Source organism: Clinocottus analis, unplaced genomic scaffold (assembly GCF_023055335.1).
Source record: "Clinocottus analis isolate CAN_PGR_092001 unplaced genomic scaffold, fCliAna1.0.p SCAF_9, whole genome shotgun sequence".
Taxonomy (NCBI): domain Eukaryota; kingdom Metazoa; phylum Chordata; class Actinopteri; order Perciformes; family Cottidae; genus Clinocottus; species Clinocottus analis.
Genome location: NW_027176251.1, coordinates 2734389 through 2759699, shown reverse-complemented (window position 1 = coordinate 2759699; position 25311 = coordinate 2734389). Strand labels below are relative to the sequence as shown.

The 25311-nt window shown below is 44.6% G+C and overlaps 1 protein-coding gene across 3 annotated transcripts; it reads left to right on the top strand.

The window, feature by feature from the left end:
- The first annotated feature begins 448 nt into the window (after positions 1 to 448).
- On the top strand, positions 449 to 23539 carry deptor (DEP domain containing MTOR-interacting protein). 3 transcript variants are annotated; one of them, XM_068570041.1, is made up of 10 exons: positions 449 to 807; positions 1076 to 1168; positions 4601 to 4779; positions 5330 to 5453; positions 11348 to 11526; positions 16155 to 16337; positions 16938 to 17075; positions 18322 to 18335; positions 18788 to 18892; positions 22767 to 23539. In XM_068570041.1, the coding sequence occupies exons 1-10, from the start codon at positions 794 to 796 to the stop codon at positions 22887 to 22889; spliced, it is 1152 nt and encodes a 383-aa protein (XP_068426142.1). In that variant the 5' UTR covers positions 449 to 793; the 3' UTR covers positions 22890 to 23539. The 3 variants fall into 3 exon arrangements, with proteins under 3 accessions (XP_068426142.1, XP_068426140.1, XP_068426141.1); XM_068570039.1 differs by having other exon boundaries at positions 18322 to 18392; XM_068570040.1 differs by having other exon boundaries at positions 1042 to 1168; positions 18322 to 18392.
- Positions 23540 to 25311: the final 1772 nt, after the last annotated feature.

The window sequence follows — 25311 nt, the reverse complement described above, 5'->3', positions numbered from 1 at the left end:
CTGCTGCTGCCACATACACATCACTATCTATCTATCTATCTATCTATCTATCTATCTATCTATCTATCTATCCATCCATCTATCCATCTATCTATTTTAAGCTGAATCTTTTTCACATTTTCATCTGTTATGTGCAAAAATAAAACAGACCTAATCATCGAAATCACTAAAGTTGATCAGGAAGGAGAAGCACTGAGGACCTATCAATGACCCTGGTTACATATTATATCAAAAAAAAACCGCATGTGAAGTAGAAAGGTGCGCCAACTAAAACTACACCACCCGTGTGATTCTTGCCAGGGCCAAAGCGGTGTGTAAATCAAGCGCACTCGCGTGCGTCCGTAACCCCTCCCCTTTCGGTTACCGCCCCCTCCCCAGTGACGTCAGCAGAGTCCTCCCAATGCGGGGGCTTTGTGGATGGGTGCTGGCTGCGCCGTGGAGGAAAAAAAAAAAAAAAAAACGTGCACGCGTCCCGTGTGGCGTGTCAGTGACAAACAAACCGACCCCGCGCGGAGAGAAACGCGTTGTTCTCTTACAGGCTTGTGCAGCGAAACGTCGCCACATACGGAGGCGTCCGAGGCATGCGCGCATGCGTTAATGTGCGCGTGCAGATATTTTGGAGACGTCGGAGGGTTTTCGAGGAATTAAAAGTGGACTAATGGGGCCGCTGGCAAACTGAAGGGCTGGGCTGTGACTGACTGACTGACGGCATTGTTGCATGTTTCCTGGGATGGAATAATTAGTATCCTCATTCATCAAAAGGATTATTGATCGACTCTTCTTCTCTGTCTCAATGGTGCTTGAAGGGTGAGCATACAGCGGGGTGTCAGTGCTTTGTTTATTATTTTTAAATCACCGCGGCGCGGATGGCTCGCATGCCTTTTGTGTTTCAATCGTTTCGTTCTCCTTTTTGTGGTTGTCTCCTTGAATGATACTGATGCACACTTTCCTGCACACATAAAACTGAACAAATATGCAAGACTGAATTAATTCTTTGTGTGTCTGTTTGGCCCCCCCCCCCCCCAAAAAAAAAAAAAATAGACACACACCCTGTGTTTGTGCCTCTTTCTATTAGCAGAGAGATGGACTGCATCGGGAACACCATGCAGAAGAAGGCTGCAGAGCTGGAGCGGCTGGCCGAGGTGCTGGTCACTGGAGAACAGCTGAGGTAGGAAGGAGAAGGTCTCCTCCGGGTCCGAGACCCAGCTGACCCCCCGGTGTCTGCACGCAGGTCACACAATAAAAAGCAACGCTGGCGTTGTAGTCATCATCACCATCATCATCTGCTAACTGACACAAACTTCACAGCTGCGACTGAACACCTAACACTGACTAAATCCTGGTTTTTAGTTAGTCTCCAATGCTTCGTGGCCCAGATGAGGATGCAGGATGATACACTAACCCAGAAAAGTGTGTGATGTAAGCACGTTTGTGATTAATGCTCGTGCATGTTGCTCTCCCTCACTGTAAACTGGCCCCATGGGCGGTTTCAGCTCCACTGCAGCATGCACTGCCAAACAAAGGCATCCACACGTGCACAGCCCCCCCCCCACCCTTCTGCCCCCCCTCACCTATATAACATGCACATTTCAGCCCGAGGCATTCTGTAGGATGCTGTCTCGCTTGTTTTTTGGACTGAACCCATGAGTCATTTTCTTTTGTTGCTCCAGTAATTCAGCGGCCTTTGAGCCGCACGCCGGGGCAATGATCAACCTCCTAATCACTGTCATTGCCCCGGCCTGTTCATCCTATCAGGGAATTGTACCCGGTATCCCAGGCAGCGTTGTTGTTGTCACGCTGCCCCTTTTGACCTCCCGAACATAAAGAAAAGGCCCCAAAACCCTGGTGGCGTTCGCCGTGGCTCATGCTCTAAGCGATGAATAGAGGCTCAGTAGGTAAAGCATGGCACCAATGCCAGGAATTTCAGCCCCCCCCCCACACACACACACACACTGAACTATGAGGAAAGTACACCACCGCTGAATTGTGCTTTCCAGCTGGGTTGGATACACTGAGTTGGAGCTTTTGCTTGTTCCTGAACTGAAACACGCTATAACATTGTTCTGTTCTGCGGACACATAAATAGTAACACCAGTCATCACCTCAAGAGATTCACAGGTCGAGTCTAGATATACTCTGGTGTTATTTTGATTAGCACCAGTGTGTTTTCCTGTTTGCCTTTGTACAGTGTGTGTGTGTGTGTGTCTCTGGCACAGCTGTATACTGAGGCTGCCAGCTGGCAGTGGGGCAAGTGTCAGTGAACGATGGGTTGGCTGTCGCAGAGTCCTCTGCCTCTGAGGCGCTGCTTTTCTGGGGGAAAGGGCTCGATGAGGTTGAGACATTCAAGGCTCTGTCTCCGAAGCTCTGTCGTTCGGTCTCAGAGCGGAGAGCTTTCTGAGCCGGGGCTCTCCAGATGCCAGTGTCATTGATCCAGACTGAAATATCTGTCTCGGAACGACTATTGGATGGATTACCGTGGCGTTTTGTACACGGGTTCATGATCCCAAGAGGATGAAGGCTATTGACGTGGGGAACCGCTGTCGTTTTCCTGTCAAAGGGCATTTTTGACATTTTATGGTTCAGAGTGAAATATATAAATAACTATTAGATGGATTGCCATGAAACTCGGCCCAGAAACTCACGCCCCCTCAGGAGGAATCTGTTAAAATCCATTGTTTAAATGTATAAAACTCTGCTGAAACTCACATTGACTTTGGCTGTAGCCTCGATGCACTGCAACACGCACACTAACACACACACGCACACACACACAGGACAGTTTAATGATTGATGACCTCAGTGTTTTACCTTGACTTCCTGCTTCAGCTTTGTCCTTTGGTCTGAATTGATATTTCAGACCAAATAAGATAAGATAATGCTTTATTAGTCCCAAAGCGAGGAGATTTGCCAGATTCAAAGATTGCAGATCAAAACAAGAACAATAAATACGTAATGACACAGTAAAGATAGAATAAATCAGTAAAAACAACAACTAGAATAACACAAAGCAATGAGAAAGTCAAAGAATACAATTTGACCTGAGCTGGTATAAAAGCAAGGAGTGGACCTTATCCGCACGTTTTGTTTGCTAATTGTTTTTATCACAAGTTCTCGGGACACGAGTGACATAGTTCCTGGTACTGATAACAGTATGCTGGCAGTTTTTGGAATCTCTTATCACCCATTTGTGTCGGGTCATGTCGACCGCTCGCGTCTTGAAGTGAATCCGTTTCCGACACGGGGCGAGAAAAGAGACAGAAAGACGGAGGCCACGACACGCGGACGCATGCAGCTGCTGCAGGAAGGCTTGTGACCAGTTCATAGACGTGTGAATAGAGCGTTTGTTGCACAGTGTTGGACTGCGATAGAGAGGGAGGCTCTGTGAGCGCTTGCAGCCGGGGGACTGGGCATCATTACGGCCATACTGGGAGCCAGGGGCCTGTTCAGAAACCCTCTTTCCCGTCGCGGTTCCATCCCCCACAAGTTTGGGGAAATGCTTCTCCAGAGAGTAACCAACTCCGCGGCCACAACACCCACCACCACATTTAGTGGTACACCTAAGCCTCCTGTGAGGAAACGGCAAGATGCGTGATTTTCTGTGTCCAGCGCCATCTGAGAGGATTTATTGGTAGATCAGACTGAAGCCCTCTGACGCTGAACAGAGGAGGAGAGGATGACGCCAGACCTGGTTTAGAGTCTTACTGGGCAGGCCTGGACCGGCGCTGTCACTGCTAATCTCGAGTGATGCTGGCCAGCTGCACACAGGCTCAGCTAGAGGGGAACTAGCTAGCCAGCTAGCTAGCTGCAGGAGCTTCGGCTAAAGGCTGCGGAGGGATGTTTCACAACCATCAGGGTCAGGAAGGAGGTCACCTCGATGTGAAACCAGCATCTAGGCCATCTATAAATGCTGGAGAGGATCGTCATGTCCTCGTGCAATGTAGTCACTCTATAAATGCCTGCAGACATCTGACCGAAACAATATCATTTCATCAACTACAAGCTAACATGCGGTTTCGGTTGTGGTTGTAACTGCGATATTTAAATATCAGCCATGCATTAAATACTTATCTTATGTCACGGTTTTGGGTTGTTTCTAGTTTCCTGTTTTATTTTGTAGTCCTCGTGTCCTGTTTCCCGGCACTTCCTGTCCGTGTGATTGCCCGCTCTGTCCCTGATTGTTTCCACCTGTGTCCAATCAGCTGCACCTTGTGTTTAAACCTTGTTTGTCTCCTGCCTCAGTGCCTCATTGTCCTGTGAGTGTCTGTTTAGTCTCCTGTTTGTACCTCTGGTTTTAATCCTTTTTTAGAAACCTTTTTTTATAAGAGAACTACAAAACACAACAGGAAACTAGAAACAACCCAAAACTGTGACTTCCTGGTCTGCATGTTAGGACTGCTTGTAGACTAAAATATATGATGTCGTTCACGTAGATAACGTTTGTCATTACTCTCATATAATTACAGTTGCAGTCGTTACAAGTATTGACTTCAATTCATTGATTTTAAAATGAAAAAAGTCTTTACCCAGCAGTTTAGCGTATCAAAGAACGCTCAATGATTTATCATCTTTCCTCCCTCTGTGGTTTGTTTCTGCTCTCCAGGCTGCGGCTCCATGAGGGGAAGCTGATCAAGGATCGGCGGCACCACCTGCGTACTTACCCAAACTGCTTTGTGGCCAAGGAGCTCATTGATTGGCTCCTCGAACACAAGGAGGCCTCAGACCGAGACACGGCCATCAAGATCATCCAGAAACTCTTGGACCAGAGCATCATTCACCACGGTAAAGCTGAGCAATGTGTGTGTGTCTGTGTGTGGGCGACGTCTTGTACAGTATATACTTTTGTTGTGGTATCCATTTTGTATAACAGCGAGGGTCTCTGTCTCTCTCTTTCTTTCTTGACATTTTCTGGGAACCATCTGTGCCTCTTACTTCATGATTCATCGCGTCTCTCAGCCAATTTGGCTCAAACGTAGCGTCTCGCTACCTTTTTTTTCCCCATTTGACCAAACCCTGAAACTGAGTCAAAAGAGTTGGCCGCCTCGTCCTCTTTAGTGGAAGCTCACACAGAAATACTTCACTATTAACTCATCCCACCTGGCCATTAATGATTTAATGCTACCGACTGCTTTATGCTAACGTAGTCAAAATTCCCATTATGACTCATTTGTTTGTGCTATTTTTTTTTTTCTTAATTTATCATTAACTTCATAACCTCAACACTTTGTGTGTGTGTGTGTGTGTGTGTGTGTGTGTGTGTGTGTGTGTGTGTGTGTGTGTGTGTGTGTGTGTGTGTGTGTGTGTGTGTGTGTGTGTGTGTGTTTGTCTTCAGTGTGTGATGAGCACCGGGAGTTCAAAGACCTGAAGCTGTTTTACCGCTTCCGGAAAGACGACGGCACGTTCCCGTTGGACAGCGAGGCCAAAGTCTTCATGAGGGGGCAGAGGATCTATGAGAAGTATGAACACACTCAGCACAGCCACGAGAGGAGCCATGACGGGTGTTGTGGGGGGCATTTCATCCAGTTATGTGTCGGACTATTTGGGACAGTTTTTCATGCAAATTTAGTGACTTTTTGACAAAGCAAAGCAATTTTTACTCGGATGCACTGATACAAATACTGATTGTTGTATAGCGTACCGCCTTTAAAGCTTCACGGCCTTATTGGCAAGCAATAACGCACGCCATGCATGCGTTTCCTGTCCTTGTGAGAGCGTTCTCAACGGCCTGATCAGGAGCTAAACGTCAGCCTCCGTTCACGGTTGGGTCATTTGTTTTTCATTTCTCCACACTTGGGCTGGATTCAGAGGCCACAGGACACCACTAATGATACTATTTATCGGCTTTTTACCCATGATGCCATCGGTCCAATCCTACGAGACTAATTGTTTCTATAGTAACCCTAAAAAAAAAACTCCCCAGTGTTTCTCCGCTTGTCTCGGTGGCATCTCTACAGCTTGGATTCACGAAAATACTGTCTTTGTGTTAACATAAACTCGGTGTGTTTTTTGTACTTCGCACACACACTCTCACTCTCTCTCACACACACACACACACACACACACACACACACACACACACACAAGCAGCTTGACTCCCTTTCTCTGTCCCACGCATCCTGCCACCTTTTTGTCTCATGAGTAAACATTATTTCTATGCCTCTTGTAACGCAAACACAGCAATGCTCTTCTAAACAGAGACCGATTTCATGTGTTCTCTTTAACCACACACACACACACACACACACACACACACACACACACACACACGTGCAGAGCCGTTGCGTAAGAGGAAGAAATAGTCGAAGGGGAGACATCTGTCGTCTCAGCTCTCAAAGCTATGTGTTTATGTAATCACCATGGTGCAGCCCAGGACACACACATGCACACACAAACACACACACACACACCCTCAAGCTGGCTGTGGTGGTGGTTTGTTGCAAGCTAGAGTTGCTTTGTGATTACATTTATTACACAGGTATCAGTACAAATATACATTTGGTTCTTTTGGTGAGATGTTTGCGGAGATTTAACAAAATGTCCGTATTTTGTGTTAGTTTGTCATTGAACAGATTAATTCATTAGATGTCTACCTCTGCATACTCGTACAGGAGATTATATCTCTCTTGTGCTCTGTTGTTTTGTACATTTTGACATTCAGTCTTCGAGATCTGTTTCTTACAGAAATACAGATTTTTCTTGTCTTTTCCCTGAAATTCACCAAAGGTGAGTTTTCTGGCCTGACTTTGTGCGAACTGAAAAGCGCTTCTCAGTCGTGCTCGAGGGATGTGAATGTAGGTCGTCCTCCAGTTTGGTTCAGACTGAAAGATCTCAAGTATAAGAGGTACACACGCTCGCGTCTCTCAGGAGACTTTGGTCATCAGGTGAAGAAAAATATTTGTTCCATACTTTAGTGGTGAATAAATACCGGCGACACAAATAATCCTGTGACTATTAGCCAATGTTAGCAGGCTAGCAGCGTGTATGTAAACTATATGTTTACCGGGTTCAATCAGGAGTCTTGTCCACAGCCATATTCACGTCTAGTATTTTTCCATAAGAAAAATAAACGGCGATCTGCAAACACGCATTGATCTTTGATTCTGTCGATTGTCCACTCGGCATACACGAACCAATAAAAAAACAAACGGCAGGAAGACGTTGCAAAGCGTTGTTTTGACAGCATTTCCTCGGCCTCAGGAGAGGACAATGTCCAACGAACCTTTTAATGCATTGTTCACCAGTTGGCCTGTTTACATGTGCACGTGTACTGCAGGTGGTGGTTGAATGGCAACCGTTGATTGTACGTCGTCATGCTCGTATGCAACTATTACATTTTGAATAAATTAATCAAAACGGTTGAATCTAGCCTTTTTTACGTGGAGTCGATTCACGGAGCTTCTTGCAAAGTGTGTGTGTGTGTGTGTGTGTGTGTGTGTGTGTGTGTGTGTGTGATGTAGAAGAGGCAGACGATGCTGCTCATCGGCTCCGTGTGTCTTTTTCAAGGGTAAGAAACGCCTCAAACGTCTCTCATCGCTCGTCCACCAGAGGCCCATTTGCTCCCTTAACTTAAAAATTGTTCCCTTTTTCTTGCCGTACTATATTTAGTATCTGGGACTTCTGTTTTTGTGTTATACTCTAACAGATGGCAGTCCTTTTCTTCCCTGAAATATAATAATTTTTTTGTGTGATCTAAAGCTTAAAGGTGTACTTTTCTATACACGTCTAAAGTATCCCCGTATCAGATTGTGCGGCATTTTGTCTTCTCTAAATATAGTCTTGGATCCTAATGGACCAGTTTGCATGTTTTACTCCATTAACTGCAAATTGCATACGCTACACCACGTTGTTGGTGGCCATTTCTGCCTTCCAGACCTCCACCACAGGCTCTTTTTTTCTTCTCCTCTGTCCGATACAAACATACAAGATGCATGCTGATTAATAAAGAGGGAGCAACACAACTTCAACTTCTAATCGTACAACTGGTTCTTTGTGCTTTCCACTAATGTAAAGTAATGTATGTGCTGAAGTTCCAGCTGATGATGGCTAATCACATCAGCTGCGGTCTGTTTGAGTTTATCCTGATGTTTCCTCATGACTTGCTGATAACTGGCTTTGGTTATTAAAGTAAATGAAGAGCAACGTTATCTTTTATTTGTTGTTCCATGCCGGTCGCTCTTGTTTGCCTGTTGGAGGCAGCGGCTGAGATTGTGTGTCATTGAAGGTGCATAACTGTTGCGTTTACAGTACACGCTGTACGTCAAGTTGCCACAGTGAGGCCGACACGGGGTCATGAAGTGTGAACATGTGTTGCCATGAACACTCTCAGTGGTCACAGACCTCGGACCTATAAGCGTCTCCGCTCTTATTTAAAGATGGAAAGTATCAGCACAAATATTTCTTTTTTTTTAATGTATGTAACGCACAATTGTGATGCAAATGCGACAAAATTGAGTTAAAAGGAGGCTGTGACGACTTAATTTCTTCCACTTTCGCTCGATTCAGAAATCTATTTTTAGAATTTAGACCCTCGGTCTGTTTTTATAATTATTGGTTTATTGAAAACCTGTTGCTGCCTTAGCTTAGTCTACAGTGCTCTCACATGTCCCCTAAATGACCCTTAAAGTCGTATTTCTTCATCTTCTACACGGCGCTCAAGATGCTCTTATTCAAAGCACTGAGCTCACCTCGAGGCAACCCCTTGACGCGAGCGCTACATGTCCTGTTGACTTAACATGTTTAAATATATTCAATAGCATTATGTACACAGCTTCGTCTCTTGGAACAAGTTTTTCCAACGTTTTTTTCAATATGTTGTTTGCTTCTAACGTGTGTTGACTTTACACGAGTCGTCTTCTTAGCTGCAGTTCTGTTCTTCTACTTGACCCGAGGTTGAACTTTGACGAAAACACTGTCACCCTGGGACCAAGTTAAACGACGATGTAATTCATCTCTTGAAATGTGGGCCTGCAGCTCTGCATCATTAGTCATAGTTGAATGAACCTCAGCAGCTGAAAGGGCTCAGAACTGCAGAGAGGAAGCGTTTCATTTAGTTTAATTACACACATCTTTATTTAGCGTCATTAAAGGGGAAGCTGGTTTTCCTGCTCGAGGTTTTACATACATGTACACTTACACCAGCTAGCTTGGCTCTGTCCAATAGCACCTCTAAAGCTAACCTATAACCACTGGACCACTTCTTGGCTGGAACCAGCAGAGACTGCAGGAAGTGAGGTGCTGACGGGTTTGTTCAGACGTAGTAAGGCAATCTGTTTTCTCATGGTCTTTATGCTAAGCTATAGGCTAACCCCTGGCTGTAGCTTCATAGTCGGCACACAGACATGAGACTGCTATCAATCCTCGCATCCGACTCTGGTCCAGAAAGTGAAAGCCTGTATAACAACCATGCATCACAAATTATGTACGTCTGAACGTTAAATTATGAACGACTGTTCCCTGATTCATTCCTGCACCACTGGTTCTTCTTCCCCTCCAGTTTGGGTCGGTCTAAATAGCTCGGTGGTTTTCAGAGTTTCCCATCCTGAAGCCGTACGTCTTTGGCTGCAGAGCGGTGCAGGGATGACGTGTTCTGGTTGGATACTTGCGCGTTTTCTTCGTTAAAGATGCTCTTTACAGATAAACATGGCTTATGTGGGTTTTTTAAAACATGAACGCCACCGCAAAGCGTGTAAAAAGCTTCAAATGCAATTGTTTATAATCCTGTTTTTTTGTCTTTCGGCACTTTTCCGAAACTTCCCTTTTTTTTTTAAGACGTGTGAAAGCTTTAAAACTTAAAAGGGCTGTTCACAGACGGCTTGTACATCGTAGAACAAAGCTTCTCCCGGCTCTTATTTCAGGCCTCTGGGCCAAAAACCCATTGAGAAACTATTGACTACGAGACGAGGGAATTAGGTCCTGTAACCTGTAAATGCCGGTTTCATTGACAGGTTACAGGACTCGTTCCTGCGGCACTAACACAAATATTCAGTGTCCTTCTCTGACGGTGGAGTGAATAATTGATAGCCGTTCAAACTGTGTGGGAATGTAATGACATAGATGTGGTAACTTTTTATTATCACTGTCTCTTTGACAGTAAACTTTGTTTCAAGCACATGTTTTGACACGTTCAGGTGTGTCACGGGACGGTTATTGTGTCTTGTAACCACTGCGAGGCTGTTTGTGCCGTGTGACTGTTCCTGTGTGTGTGTGTGTGTGTGTGTGTGTGTGAGGGTTTGTAAGGAGAGCGTCAGCAATTCTTCTCCGTGCATGCGGGTACTTGTCTGACTCGGTTTGTCATCTAGTGTCATGCAGAGGAGATAACAATCAGCTCCATGAACTCCAAGAAAAGACGATTTAAGTTTCTCATTTATGATCAAAACTGCAGCCTCAATTGTGACATTGAGTTTTTTTCTTTTATTGCTATGAAAGATGTTTATTTGAGTCAACAAAGTCAAGACTCCCCGACTGTCATTGAAAAGATCTCACAGGTTTTTCTTGATGTTATTCTCTTGTCATCGTACTAATGTGATCTGTAGCTTCGGTGTTTGAGGCTCTGCAAATGACATGAATTGAGTATCAAGTGAGTGCAGTGTTTGTGCAAAGAGGCAGAGCTGCTGGTCTGGATGATTTTCAATGCTGGAGATTCCCACCTTTTTTTTTTTTTTTTTTACTGAACACATCTCTTGGATGATAAAATAGTGCTTTAGGGTCAAATTATGCCCGATGGTTATAAATGTTGCAGCATTTCTGTGTGTGTGTGTGTGTGTGTGTGTGTGTGTGTGTGTGTGTGTGTGTGTGGCACAGCGAGAAGGAGCCAGCTGTTGCACCAGAGCTGCAAAATAAATGTTGTTTCATATTCACACTTTCTTTTCCCTGATGCAGTCAAGAGCAGTTTACTTTAGAGATGCATCAACCAGATTTGTTTTCTGTTCCAATCACAAGAGCTTTGGATACCAAGTACTGATCCGATACCAGTGTTTGAACAGCTGTGTGTGTGTGTGTGTGTGTGTGTGTGTGTGTGTGTGTGTGTCCCTGTGTGGAGGTGACTGGGTTCACTTTTATGCAACACCAGACCTGACTTAAACATGGCGTCCCAACTGGGTAAAACGTAATGAATGCTTAGATATAAATAGTGTACTAATGTGTTTTTATACAGTGATATTCATGGTATCTGATACCAGATTGGCCCGGTTTCAGTCAATATCGGTATCCAAAAACTGATTCAATCGTGGAATTGTTTCACTTTTCCCATGAATCTAAACCTCATGCATCTTAATCTTCGTCGATGGATCGTGTTATTTTGCCGCCCTTTGACTTCCCTGGTAAGCGAGCGTTGCCCTTCTTCTCTCCGCAGGTTGATGAACACCGAGAACGACTTGTTGCAAACCCGGGAGGAGGAGAACGACTCGTTCGAGCGCGCGCTGGTGGCCACCGAGTTCATCGACTGGCTGCTGCAGGAGGGCGAGATGGCGACCAGGGAGGAGGCGGAGCAGCTCGGGCGGAGGCTTCTGGAACATGGCATCATCCAGCACGGTGAGGAAGACTGAGGGGGAGAGACGCTGCTTTTCACGGACCGGGAACGCGTTTTCAAGCAGCAGCAGCAGCTGTATCATTCCACCAGCGTACACGGTGGTTTAATTTAATCTCAAGTATTTCAGCGTTGCATCACTTGAGTGCAGCTTCCAGCATTGACAGATTAACGGTCTGACACTGGAGCCCCTGCATTTAGTCACGTCTGTCCTCCTGCAGGATCCCGTCAAAGAGCTCAGGTCTCACTTCATGGCCCCGATGCTCACTGACTCGTATGATTACCGCCCTGTCTGCACACTAAACACCCAGTTTGGACTCTTGAGGGGGAAAAATGTCCTTGACAAAGTCAAGAGCAGCACAATCTGAGCCTGCAGGAGAACCATTTGTCCGCTTAAGCGTCATAGGTACGTCTAGAAAGATCTAACCTGGATTACAGTTGTGCTTTTCTGTTGAGGACCTCTAGCATTCAGCTTTAATATAGTTCAGCGTTCTTGTGCACTCATAAAACTCTCTACAGTTTATTTTGGGCTCCCAGACGTTCTGAACTGACCCACATTATATGTCATGCGGGTGTCGAGCTCTCTGGTTACGTCCCAAGTCTCTTATTCGTCTCCTCACTTAAACTTAATGTCCTCAATCTTTTGAGGAGCCTTGAGGTGAAGGATGCAGGAGAGCCAACCAGGAAGTGTTTTTAAGGGCTGACACGCCCCCTCATGGTTCATCCGTCGTTTGATTGGACTCATGCAATTTTTCTCAACATCAGTGGCGTTCTGTAAGAGTGAAGACAGATTTTAAACTCAAATTTTATATTTGACTATAACAAGAAGCACAAAGCTTTATGGATTTATTGGAAAGATTTGTCTTTTTCATAATTGTATCCATAACAAGTTATGAAGGGAAATAACAGATTAAGTCAGAGACCAGGAGAGTTTTGTCTGTCAGCAGAAACACTTTTTTTAAAATACATAATTTAATGTCATTTCCATTCAGTCATGTGAGGCTGTTAATGTCTGAGTGTCAGATTTGATCTTATGACATTGTGCAATAGGAACCATAATGTTTAACAATGAGGAGACAATCAGAATTTAAAACCTATAGATGAATAAGACGAATGCATCCGCACGTAGAAATCTGTCCTGTGCTTATACACAGTGTGAGGTATTTATACTGCGTTGTGTTTATAAGTACACAGAGCAGAGGGACAACATATTTACTCTGGTCAGATGTGATCAGAAACGGATGTTGCTTCACGAGACTCTACACAGGAAGCGATGTCTAAGTTCTCTTTAAAACATATTTCCTCGTTTCCGCTCTGCTCGCGTGGACAAGATGCGATTAAGACTCTGATGTTCCTTCTGTGTCTCCTTTGCCTGACCTCAGGTCCACGTTGAAGAGTGAGTGGAGTTACTGTCACTGAGAGATAGAGGCAAAGAAAATGTGACCTGGAGGTCAACATCATCTTATCTACAAATACGAGCTTTGCTGTGATTTGTTAGCTCATAGTCTTAACATCGGTGGAGGAGATACTCTGGAATAAAGTGAAAATACTAATTTGAATGTACTGGAAGCTAATCAGGGTTATTACTTGTAAAGTACGTACTTCATACAGGTTCTTAACTCTTTTATAATGTCATATTAATCCCATTTTATGAACTAATCATGTAAAAGTTGCTAAACTGGAACCCAGAAGCAGCACAAAGACAGAGATCCAGGGCTGTTCCCGTTTACTCAGGCAGGGTCAAAACCGGGAGATCAGTCACTCCGGCAAACAAATCCCAAAAGGGGCAGGCAGAAAATCTAAAGTCAAAACAGAGAGGCAGGGTCTGAACAGGCAGATCAGACGCAGACGCTGGAGTAACGCTGACGTGGGCTCGAGTGCAATAAGAGGACGGATATAAATAGTGAGCGACTGAAGAGAGAGAGAGAGCTGCAGGTGAGATGAGCCTGTAGACGAGCAGGTGAGGAACCAGTGACTTCATGGTGCGAGAGGCAGCACCTGAAATGAGGAGAGTTGGTGAAAACAGGTTCAAAACAATCTAGAGGAATTTGTGACGGATCACATGTTCAGGATATTACATTAAATTCCTCAGGAAACGTCAAAAGTTTAACAAAAAATGTTTGACCGCCTACGAAACAGCAGCCAGTCAAATGTTATTGTATTAAATAAATGTGACAGAATAACCTTTTGAATAACTTAACGAGGAACAAAAGACGTTTCCATTGATGCAAGATGTTTTTCTCGCACAAAGTTAATGTTTAATCAACTTCAAACATTAAAAGCCAACAAAACGCCGTCACAAAACAGGTCGAGGCGTATTTTCTGCATTAGTCCATTTTGTTGTACTGTGCGTCTGCGTCATCACTCCAGTAGTTTACTGTGGAGTTTTGAGAAGTGTGGGTTTTTTTTTTCCCCTCATTAAATTTACGCGCGCAGTAATCCATCTGCTTTGTGTGTAATCCAACGTGTTAATCTCAGGTGTGACCGGGTGTTGCGGCCCCTCGTTAAACTGAGACTTCATCTTCAAGCCTCGGTACTCAAGTACAGGCCGTAAAGTTGTTGATGACCTCACCCTAAAAAGGTATTTTGCGGCGCTATTTGACCGCCAAGTTAAAACACACACACAGTTATCTTGTTGTCATTCTCCGCTCCAGTGAGTCCACGTCAAGAGATATTTTCGGATGTCTTTGGTTCACGCCCGTGTGACTAAATCAGCGCAGAGACATGAACTCAGTTTTTTTTTTTTTTCGTCATTTGAACGTTCAATATTCTGCAGGTTTCCAACAATCTTTTAATTGTATCTGAAGATGCACATAGCAAAATAAATTTAGCTTGGATTCAACTTCACTGTCGTTACACAAGTACAAGTACAGAGCAACGACATGCAGTTGAGCATCCAACCACAGTGCAATAGTAAGTACCAATATACAGAAAATAAGTATTTTGCAGATAACAAAGTTCCAGTTGGAACTGTAATATATACGTATGGAATATACAGATTAATTAATTGAGGTAATATGTACATATCATACAGGTTTTGTGCATTAAATGTACAATTATATTAAGTTTTTAGGCATAAAATACACATAACGCTTCAACACGGAACGACTCCGGTGTGGTTTACAGGCTGTAAATGTTCATCAGGACCCGACTCGTCATTAAAACAACGCGAGCGTTTCACTTGGTGAGTGGAATAAGGAGCCGGATCGGCTTCCTGTGGAGATCACCGCTCCACTCCAGGAGGAGGCGCAGACTTTGCACCGTTTCATGTCATCATACGCCTCCTGTAGTTACAGGAGACGGCTCTTTAAACTCTGTTATCTGTCGCGGTAGTGCGTTTACAGACCTTCAGGTCGCATTAAAAACACATTGTGAACTTGTTTGAGAAGCCGTTAGTGTAATCTGCTTTCCTAAACTCTCTGCTGCAGAGGTCATGCTCGCACGTTCGTTCACATTCAGAAGAGTCTGGATGGATCCACATTGTGTTGGGTTGTCTTTGTTTTCTGAGGGACAATGTGGTCGCTGTTGTTCGACACGCGACGTCTGAGATTACTGAGGAGGAAGCTGTAGAACAGACCTGAAAGTAAAATTGACAGATAATGAAAGCAAATAAATGACATGACTTGTCGAGTAGATGCATCTCTGCCAGACGAGAGTTCAAATAGTTTTAGTTTATTGTGACCAGGAGAGTGAAACATTCCTCTACGTGGTGTTCAATAGTGTTTTCTTTTGTCGCATTCAATAAAAGGATTTTGTGAGGTTGACAATAGCTTCACAACCACAAAGCGACGCGTGGACGAGTTTGGATAAGAGGAACCGCTTTAAACTCGGATCAATGAGGATGACACGAGGTGGGCTGTTCTGGGTTTATTGATTTGCGTGTGTAATTTCTTTTTAAAAGTGTTTTATAATTTTGAAAACTAAGCCTTGTATCAGTAGCAAGATGGATAAAAATGAGGGGATGAAATGACGCACTATACATTAATTAAAAACAAATTGCATTCATCTTTTTTAGTTTGATTTATCTTCTCCAAACTGAGGCCTGTTACCCGTGTGCGTCTCATCCTGTGAGCCCTAATCTTTTGACTCTGATCTCTGAATTTATAAAATCCTTTTTTTCAATTCTTAAACAGAAACTAACCACTAAAATAAAAGCCGGCGACTTGACAGTTAAACGTGCTTCAAATGAAGTTGTGCTCTGCTGTTGGTCTCATCGCGGTCGGCTGTGGAGGCCGAGGTCGCCGCTCTCGGGTCACTTCATGTTTGTTCAGTCAGTTTGTTTAGTGCAGCTCGGTTGAGGTCAGAGTTTCAGCGTAAGCTGTGTGGCTTTTTTTTTTTTTTTTAAACCAAGCTGACCTTTTTTGGGAAAATCATGACATATTCCCTTGGTTATTAACATAATTAGACATTAGAGTTTGACTATTTTCCAGAGAGCTGTTCCTTCATGTCGGGCTGGTAATTAGTCCGTTTCCTCGCGCTTTACCTCGCTGCCTCCTCCACACTTTATTCTTCAGGAGACGTTTCTATTGTTTAGAGAAAGCCTTTCACGCTTCCTACCTTGTCTTATTTCTTCCTCGTTAACATGCTAATTTATTCTCCTCCATGTCTCCAATTTTTCTCTTTTTGTCGCCAGTAACCCACAAGCACCACTTCGTCAGCGGGCCGCTCCTCTACCAGTTCAGGATGAATTTCCGGCGGCGGCGGCGGTTGATCGAGCTTCTCCACGAGCGCAGCCGCAGCATCCCGGAGAGTCACGACAGCCCTTTCTGTCTGCGCAAGCAGAACTCTGATGGAGGCAACACCAGCTTCCTCTCAGGTTCCTCCTGCTCCATTCACACGCCTAATAATGCATCATTAAGTACGCCAGCTATTAGCAGCTTCAGAACAGAGACGCTGCGGTTACCTGTTCAATTAAAGCCTGACCCAAAAGTTTTAAATGTCTTCAGAACAGTTTTATTTCTTATTCATTTTAACGCCTATTGCGTTTTCTTCTTTTGACACGCGGCGTCCACGGGGTATGAAGCGGGACAGTCGTGGTATTTGTGTTGCCAGGCAGAAGATCATGGTACAAAGTGTTGAGGCCTGTTGTGCGATCACACTGTCGATTTTTACCGAAATGAGACTCTCAATCTCCTTTTTAATTAAAGGCATCTAAAAGAAAGACGAGCCTTACAGAGTCCAGTTCTGTCTAGAGCTTCATCTTAATAACTACGACCAAAATTCAACCTACTAGTTTAAACTTATCTGCTACTTGTCTCATGTAAACACCGCTGGGGTCGTCATTTTTACAGGTTCCCTAAACGGGTAGAAAGGCCGAGTTAATAAACTGTCTAAATTACAAAATGAGCGTCTCTACCCAGCTTTCTCCGGCCTGCCTGTGACCTCGCGTCTCTCTGTGTCTCCCTCTCGGTCTCAGTGAGTCCCACCAAAGAGATCAAGGTGGTGGTCGGCGTGCGGCGCAGCAGCATGAGCAGCAGCTGTGGCAGCAGCGGTTATTACAGCAGCAGCCCGACGCTCAGCAGCAGCCCACCGGTCCTCTGCAACCCCAAGTCTGGTGAGAGGACACGCACACATGGAGACGCACACATGGAGACGCACACATGGAGACGCACACATGCATTGTACACAGTCTGTGAAGGGCAGCACTCTTCACCTCTTATCGAGAGATGAAGAACAATCTTTATCACGTACAGTACTTTCTTCTCTGCAGAGGGTAATGATGTCACTCCTGATGTGATTTATACCAAAATATAGTTTCTTGTGAGTGTATAGAAGCACAAAAACAAGTTAAACCCAAAGTTACTCCATCCCTTCCTCTTGTCATTCATCACCAACAAACTTCACTTAATGTCAGTGGACTGAGAATGAAAGAAACTTTGAAGGAGAGACGCTAAATGAGCTTGTTAACTTCATTGATTATCACTCGCTACAAGCAGCACATGATCTGGATCTTCCTTTTGAAGTGGTGTGTGTGTGTGTGTGTGTGTGTGTGTGTGTGTGTCTTTACTACTGTGAGCTTTCCTTTGATGTGTCCAACCCAAGCGGCGCCCTTGACAGAGTCTCTTTGTAGCACCAGAGTCCCTCCACATACACACTCACACACGCCATGGACAGGAAAAGGAAGGCACACATGAAACATCCCCCTCGGCTCAAATTAACCTTAATTGTGCGTAATACACTGAAAGTCCAAAAATATAAAACATTCCCAGTGAGTGGTACAAAAGCTCTGCTTTGTATTTATGAAGCCAGACAGACAAGAAGAGATGATATTAAAGGGAGGTTGTGCTGCACATCTGGTCAGATCAGAATTATTACAGAGATTATGGAAATGTGCAGATCGGGAAGATAAAGAGGTCTCACTCTCACTTTCCTGGGTTTAGATTATAAATACTACACAGACCGCCAGAGATTTATCAAATACGCACAAACTGAGCAGAAAACGCCCGCCGCGGGCCACCTGAGGGATCTGCAGTTCAAGTGTTTTTATTGTCACAACATGCTTTTTTTTTTTTCAGTCTGTGACACTTCAGTCGAATATTTCTTGAGCAACAAAAGTCCAGTTAAATCCGGTGTAGCGTCCCGTTGCATTGAGCAATGCTGAGGGGAAGGAAGCTGTAATGTTTCAGGAAGCGACGAGCCTCCAGGCCCCTTCGGCATGTGACTGACATGAGCATTTTTGACACACGTTTAGTCAACAATATGATGTCTTTTTGGTTGTGTGCGAGTGTGCACGTCGATGCCTGTACGTGTGCACATGTTGTCACAGTAGTAACTCATATTTAGTGCGTTTCTCTCAACAGTTCTGAAGAGACAAGTGAGTCCCGAGGAGCTGCAGACACCAGGAGGACCTTATCTAAAGAAGACATTTACTGTAGGACTCAGACACACACACACACACACGCATACACACACACACGCATACACACACGCTGACCTCTAACAAAGATTACTTCAGCGTGCATGTGGTCATGCAGTCACACATTCCCTCTCACACTAGAAGCAGCTCATGTGGATGTGCAGGAAGCGTCGGCACGCGTGTCGGATGAATTTGATCTCCACAAATGGCCAAATGAGGATAAATTATACTAGTATCAGAAATGTCTTTACAATAGTTTAAAGACATGTTTCAGTGTTTTGTTCTTGACCTTTCGGTGGAGATAATCTGACCGCAAAGATTCACTTTCTAGCCGCAACCACCCATTAAGCACATTCCCAATACAGCGCGTCAAACCCTGAACATTTCATGTCTTCTCGCCGTTTCCTCAGATTGTCGGTGACGCTGTGGGCTGGGGCTTCGTGGTGCGAGGCAGCAAACCCTGTCACATCCAGGCCGTGGACCCTGGTGGACCTGCAGCAGCTGCTGGCATGAAGGTAAGGACGGGAGCGACGTTTGCAGTCCTTACAGCCCGACTGAAGGTCAGATCAGGACCTTTGTTCTAGATTTTTGGTCTTTTTGGCCTTTGTTGTTGTGTCTGAGATGGAAATCAAAAGTTGACGTTTTCCTTCCACACTTGAGATGGCATCGTCTGTGCTACGTTGCTCAAAATACTAGTTTGAACAGCGTTTTAAGTCTTTTACTTGAATACATATTTAAATTAAAGTGCTGCACAAGAATGACGGAGAGGAATCAGGAAGGAATAGAAAAGTGCAATGACTCATCGGTAATGAGGATGGAGGTCGGGGGCACAGAGGAGCTGCTGCTGCAGCAGACCTGCTGCAACAGCTGGCATGAAGGCATAGTGGCTGCAAGGAATGCTGGGAATGCAAAGCTTGGCGACTTAAACCACAACGAGGAGGAGGAGGAGAGAGCAAGGACTGAATAACAAAGCAGCAGGAGCCAGAAAGAGAAAGGGGAGGAAACGGGAAGTTACTGAGCAGATGAATGATTGTTTTTGAAAGTCTGCTTTTGAATAACTGATGAATCGTTGCTAATGTCCAGTGGACTCTGGAGAAGAAGCAGAGTTATTAAAGTCTATTGATGGGAGATGAATTCATACAGAAGGAGAGAGGAGCTCTGTTTCCTTGAAAGGCCTTTAGCAGCACGTCTTGGGGTCTGGACCCGGGCAAACCTGAGCCGGCCCTCACTGAGCGATAAAGAGAAAAGTCTTAAGTCTGCTCTTAAATGCGGTGAGCGTCTTCGTCCTAGAATGAAAGCGGAAGCTCGTTCCAGAGAAGAGGAGCTTGATAACTGAAGACTCTTTAGCTCCCGTCCTACTTTTTAAGACTCTATAGGAACCAGAAGTAACCCCAATGAACTCCGGGGTAATAGAGGACTATGAGCTCCTTAAGATACGACCGGGCCGGCTAAGGCTTTGTCGATAAGAAGGAATTTAAATGACATTCATTATTTTACGGGCAGCCAGTGCAGAGACGCTTATTACAGGACGTGAGAAGACGCTTGAGCTGAAGAGTGTGTGCAGGAGGAGGAAGGAGCGTCTCAGGAGGAGGAAACGGTCATTAATATCACTTCTGCTTCTGTCACTCTACTGTCATATTTCATCCCGATGGAAACGCGCGTCATGGACCGCATGTCAGGCCACAGTCTGCAATTAACGTGTCGTCAGGAAGCGTGTGTCTTTATCTCTTCATGCGTGTGAGATTAGCGCTGCTTGTGGACCCACTGCGAGCACGTCATGTCACACTGTGACTCCACTTCTGTGTGTTTTTTATGTGTTAAGTTTGAAGGTGGTATTATCTTTTATGTGCCGAGGGCGAAAAGAAAAGAAAAGTGAGATTATAGTTCCAGGGTGCAGCAGCGGGGAGCAACAGTTTATTTATTAGGAGTTCGTTGAGCTCCCTGCAGTTTCTAGACGGATGAAGTGGAAGAGGATCCTCTTCCACTTCATTTTTATTGATGTGAAATTGTTGAGCAGTAACACAATCCACTGCGAAAGGGAAGGCCGCGCTGTGAGGTGTCGGGCGCCGCCGTCCGAGTCAGAAACTTCACCCGTCGACCTCAGTGGAGAGTGACTACGAAGCCTCACGGAGCTCCTCTCGCTTCCCATCGCTCGCATGCCTTCAAACACTCGGGGCTCTGGATCTTTGTTTCTTTTCCACCTCACACAGACGCACACACGAGCATCGTGCCGACCGTAATGGAGCCCAGCACTTATGTTTCCTAACGCACTTTTATAAGGCGGCGGCAGCAGCAGCGCGGAGAGCAAGGTGTGTGTTTTGCTCACTTTGTGCATCCTGTACTGCGTGTATGTTTGTACACCGTCGTGTGTGTGCTGAACAATATGTTCTGTATCATAAGGTTGGAAAAATCACACTGTTGCATGTTGAAATAAACTATAATATAATGATGTGTAATACCATACGATAGATGGATAGATGGGGCTTCATATATGAGGTTTTGAGGTGTGTGTGTGTGTGTGTGTTCTCAGAAACCCTCGAGTCTTGTAGTCACTGACACGTTGCCAAGCAGCCAGACAACTATGCTGCTGATTAGGAGCTAAAGAAACGCGCTGTGAGGCTTCATCCGGTCTCATACTCCACATCGGTCGCTCTAATTAACTTCAGATTCATATCAGACTGCCGTTCCTTTGACATTTAGTTTGAGGCCGGTCACGACGCCTGATTAATAGCCCAAATTATTATTGGACGATTGAATGAAAGTCCCAAACCAAAACCATTCTTGGCACGAAATCAAATACTTTTGTGTGTGTGTCGTATTTCAGTAAAGAGTATTCTCTACATTGCGTTCACGTTATCGCTCAGCGAGGCCTCCCAACCTGTGTGAACATTATTCTCTCCTCTATATGCCGGTTTCTGCGTCTTTCCTTCCTCTGTGAGAGTCATTTTAACCCTTTGAGTGCCAGGAGCCATTAAGTGCAGCTGGGCCTCAGCCAAGACCAGAGAGAAGGAGAGGGAGGTGTTAGAGTTGTAAAGAGTTAAAGGAGAGGTTGAACAGAGAGAAAAAGAGTACTTTGACTTTGCAAGTAGTATATTATGGTATATTTCCCTAAGCCATCTGTCTATTCTGATCTCTGCTTTCATCAAGGCCGCTACAACCTCTCATATCGATACCTGTGGAAGTAAAGAAAGAGTAACCTGTATGTGACATTAGTTTGTGTGAGGAAGAGTCAGGGTTTACGTCGCTGCCGCCTGTAAACATTCCCTGAGTCAAGGCCTCGTAAAAACACATCTGTAAAAGTTTTTCTCCCATCGCCACTCGGCCGTCTGCGTCCACACTTTTGCCGATTTTTCTAGCCGGTAGAAATATCTGCGTGATTGTGTGCTTTTTGTTCTCTGACGTGCCTCAAACCAGCATCTTGCAGAGCTGTTGTGTGTGTGTGTGTGTGTGTGTGTGTGTGTGTGTGTGTGTGTGTGTGTGTGCTTGTAAAGAGCCAAACCGCAGCAGCATCATGTTGCAACAGTAAGGAGGCGGCTCACAACAAGAAGCCGTGTTTCTATCAGCGCTGTCGCGTTGGAAGAGCGGTTAAACATCGATAAGGCAGGCGCGGTGCAGGCGGGACACAGATGTGATTTGTCATGTTGAACTGAGTGTTTTCTCTTCACCGTTGGAGCTTTTGTTGGACTGCGTGTAGCGTTTGTCTTTGGTTAGCTGCACTGAGTGGAAAAAAGTTTGTTGCACCTAAATGTTTGGAGCTTACCTTTTGCAGCAAACAACGAACTGACTTTTTAAAAAAAATATATATTTTTTTTGGTACGGATGAAACAAAAGAGAGCGTGTGAACCATTCACTGGGTCCAGCTCCTTTATTTTATTTTTCTTTTTTATGGTACAGACATCAGATTAGTGTGAAATGCTCATTGGCGTCTTGGCGAGTGAAACTTATCACAGGTCTTCATGATGTAAAGACACTGAAATGTCCACAAACTCAACTCCTTCCTGCAGCGTAGATCATGTTGATGTTCAACACACTGCACAACATCCACAGATGTTTGTGTTTTTAATGTTTACCTGTTTGTTGTTTGTGTTTTTTAACTGTTTCGGGTACCTTGTTCAAAACGCTATTGACATTATTGATTGGGGCTCTCTTAAAAAAGGTATTTTATAATCTTATTTTGACTCACCTGCTTAAGTTAAGGTTTAAAATGTATATAAAAAAACATTTCCACCTCACGTTACTATCAACAATATCTCAAAATCGAAGCAAATAAGTATTTTATTCCCTTTTCCTCTCTTTTTATTGTTTTCACTTTCCGATTTGTGTTTATTTGTATGAAAGTTAGGAGCGTGAAAGCCAAAGCATGAATCCTCTCTTCTGTCTTTTCTGAAGGTGTGTCACTTTGTGGTGTCGGTGAACGGACGCAACGTCCTCTCTCAGGACTACCGCAGCGTCAGCAGCCTGATCCTGACGGGGCCCCGGACGATCGTCATGGAGGTGATGGAGGAGGCCTGAGTCTGAGCGGCGCCGTGACCGACTCCCTCGTGGACGAGTCGCGCAGCGGCGACGCGGGGACTCGATGTTCAGTGTTTGGCCTCAACGCCGCAACGTGGACGACTTGAAACGCGGCTCGCTCGCTCTCTTTGTCCCTACAGTGTTTGGACAAGGTGGAAGACTGAGAGTGTGTGTGTGTGTGTGTGTGTGTGTTTAAGGAGGTATGCAAGTCAAGTAAACGATTCAACCTGGGGATGAAACGCGCAGGTTGAGCTTGATTTTATTTTCTTTTTGTTGGGGTCGGGGGGGGTTTAGAGGCGCAGACATAAGAGCCTCCACTTCTACAGATGGTGATCCAACTGCTCCAATGTGCTCTGTCGTAATTAAGAGGCCTCAGACTTCATGTGGAAGACTCGCGTTTCCTGTTTCTGTTCGAGTTTAAACCCAGAACCGTCTCATGAATCTGTTGCTGACCGTGTCGGGTGTGTTTATTAGAACCTGGAGATGTAACACAAAGCAGGAATATTTCATGCTGACAGTCGGTGACCTCTCCCCCAGTTAGTTTCTAACTGTGGACTTCAGCTCCTGCTGGCGCAACGCTGCCCCCTGCTGGCAGACGCATGGAGACGCAGACTGACTATTATACTGCAGTCCATAAATCACACGTCGGGTTTCAGGGTGTTTTTATTTCCTGTGTTTAAATGGAAAAAATACAAATTTCTACCCTCGTTATGGGAAAGGCATTTACAAATCGATGCCCGGGTGGATGTACATGTAGCTACTAGGAATTAGTTGTACGTAATCATAAAGGAACTGATAAAATGTGACATTAACCGGCACAATGTATATAGAAAAGTTATGAAAGACTTAAAGTGTTTTACCAGATGAAGTCTCAAACTACAGCAATGAGAACATCTTGCAGTCTTTATGAATAGTTTTTAAACCCTAAATTACACCTTATCTCTATTAGGAGTTCCTTTTTTTTTTTTTTTAGTTTTTTAAGCTCAGACGCGCAAACAAGAAACTTCCACATTGACATAAGATGTCATTATTTGTAAAGACGTTTGTTGAAAATAAGAATTTGGAGCAAATCTTCTCAACTTTTAAATATCAGGAAGGATTTGAGTTACTGCATTTAATGCCAAAAAAACAAAAGTGTGTTTTAGTACCGATGGAAATGCAAAATAAATTCTACAATTGGAGTCATTTGCTGCCAACCAGATTTAATTTGGAAACTTAAGATTTTCTCGTCGTGAAGAATAGATTCAGTTGAAAATGTATATATTATATATTCTTTTATGGTTGAATAATTAAAGGATAGGTTTACTTTACGAGCACTTGACCTATTCAACATTTATTTTTTTATTGAAAGAAAGCAGGTGACACAGGCTTGCTTTTTTAAAACACTTTAATTTGAATATATATATACATATCTACACTATACAGGCGAACAGACTCTAGTAATATCTTGTCAATATACTGGAATGGCGGCAACAAAACACCTTTAACCTTTTAAAAGTTAGCTGGACTAAAGACTCAACGCTAATATAAATAGATTCATAGCCTCCAACATATCATCAGAATTAACTGTAAACTGTGCCACCATGTGCTCCTACATGCTAGCATGAGAAGATCACATTTACAACGATATAACAGGAAAGTAGAGCATGGATTAGTGTCTTTATTCTCTGTTTAACTCCTGAGCGATCACTTGTTTCTACGTCTTATAGGCTCCGCCCCTAAAATCTCTCATTAATGGGTTCATCCTGGCCGGAAAGGGGTCAGAGTTGTGTCCTATACTTCTGCCGAGAGGAAGCTACTCTCCACACAGAAGTCACGTTGAACCTCCAGTCGTTCACGTATCCGGTCTTAAGTTGTGACGATAATTTCAAAATCCTCCATCCCTCCCATCACGGGAGGGAGCGAGCCGCTGAAGCGCTTCGTTCTAAACGGAGGCGTGATGGCGAGGAAAGGCAACATGACAGCGAGTGTACATCAACCACCGGGGCGGTTTGGTGACGTGAGAGAGTCTAAGAGTCCACCCTCCACGATGGTCAATGGATTCTCTCACCGACTGTAGCCCAAATTCAGGAGAGGAGTCAGGAAAAGAGTCTCAGGCGGTGCTTCTGGTTCCCCTCTGTGGTGCAGCTGCTGGCGGCTCCCATTGCACAGAGGTGCACAGCTGGATGGATTGTTCCTCCGCCCGGAAAAGTCATAAACCTGTACGTGGTACACACCGCAACATGGTACAGTTTGTGAACTGGTGTGTGTTTGTAACCGTGGAGCATGGACGACATCAGCTTCACCCTTGACCCAGCAGCAGCACCTCTGAGGGGGCGGAGCCTATACGAGATGAAACATTGAGTTGTGCCAACTCAAAATAAGTCACAAAACATAGCTAACAGGTTTGTTTGAGACAAACTAACACTGCCTGGTTCACTAA

Bases quoted from the DNA above. Each gene is read 5' to 3' on its own strand.
- deptor (XM_068570039.1), top strand. The intron at 16,338-16,937 runs GTTCCTCCTGCT...TCTCGGTCTCAG, and splicing joins CAACACCAGCTTCCTCTCAG to TGAGTCCCACCAAAGAGATC. The intron at 17,076-18,321 runs GTGAGAGGACAC...TTCTCTCAACAG, and splicing joins CCTCTGCAACCCCAAGTCTG to TTCTGAAGAGACAAGTGAGT.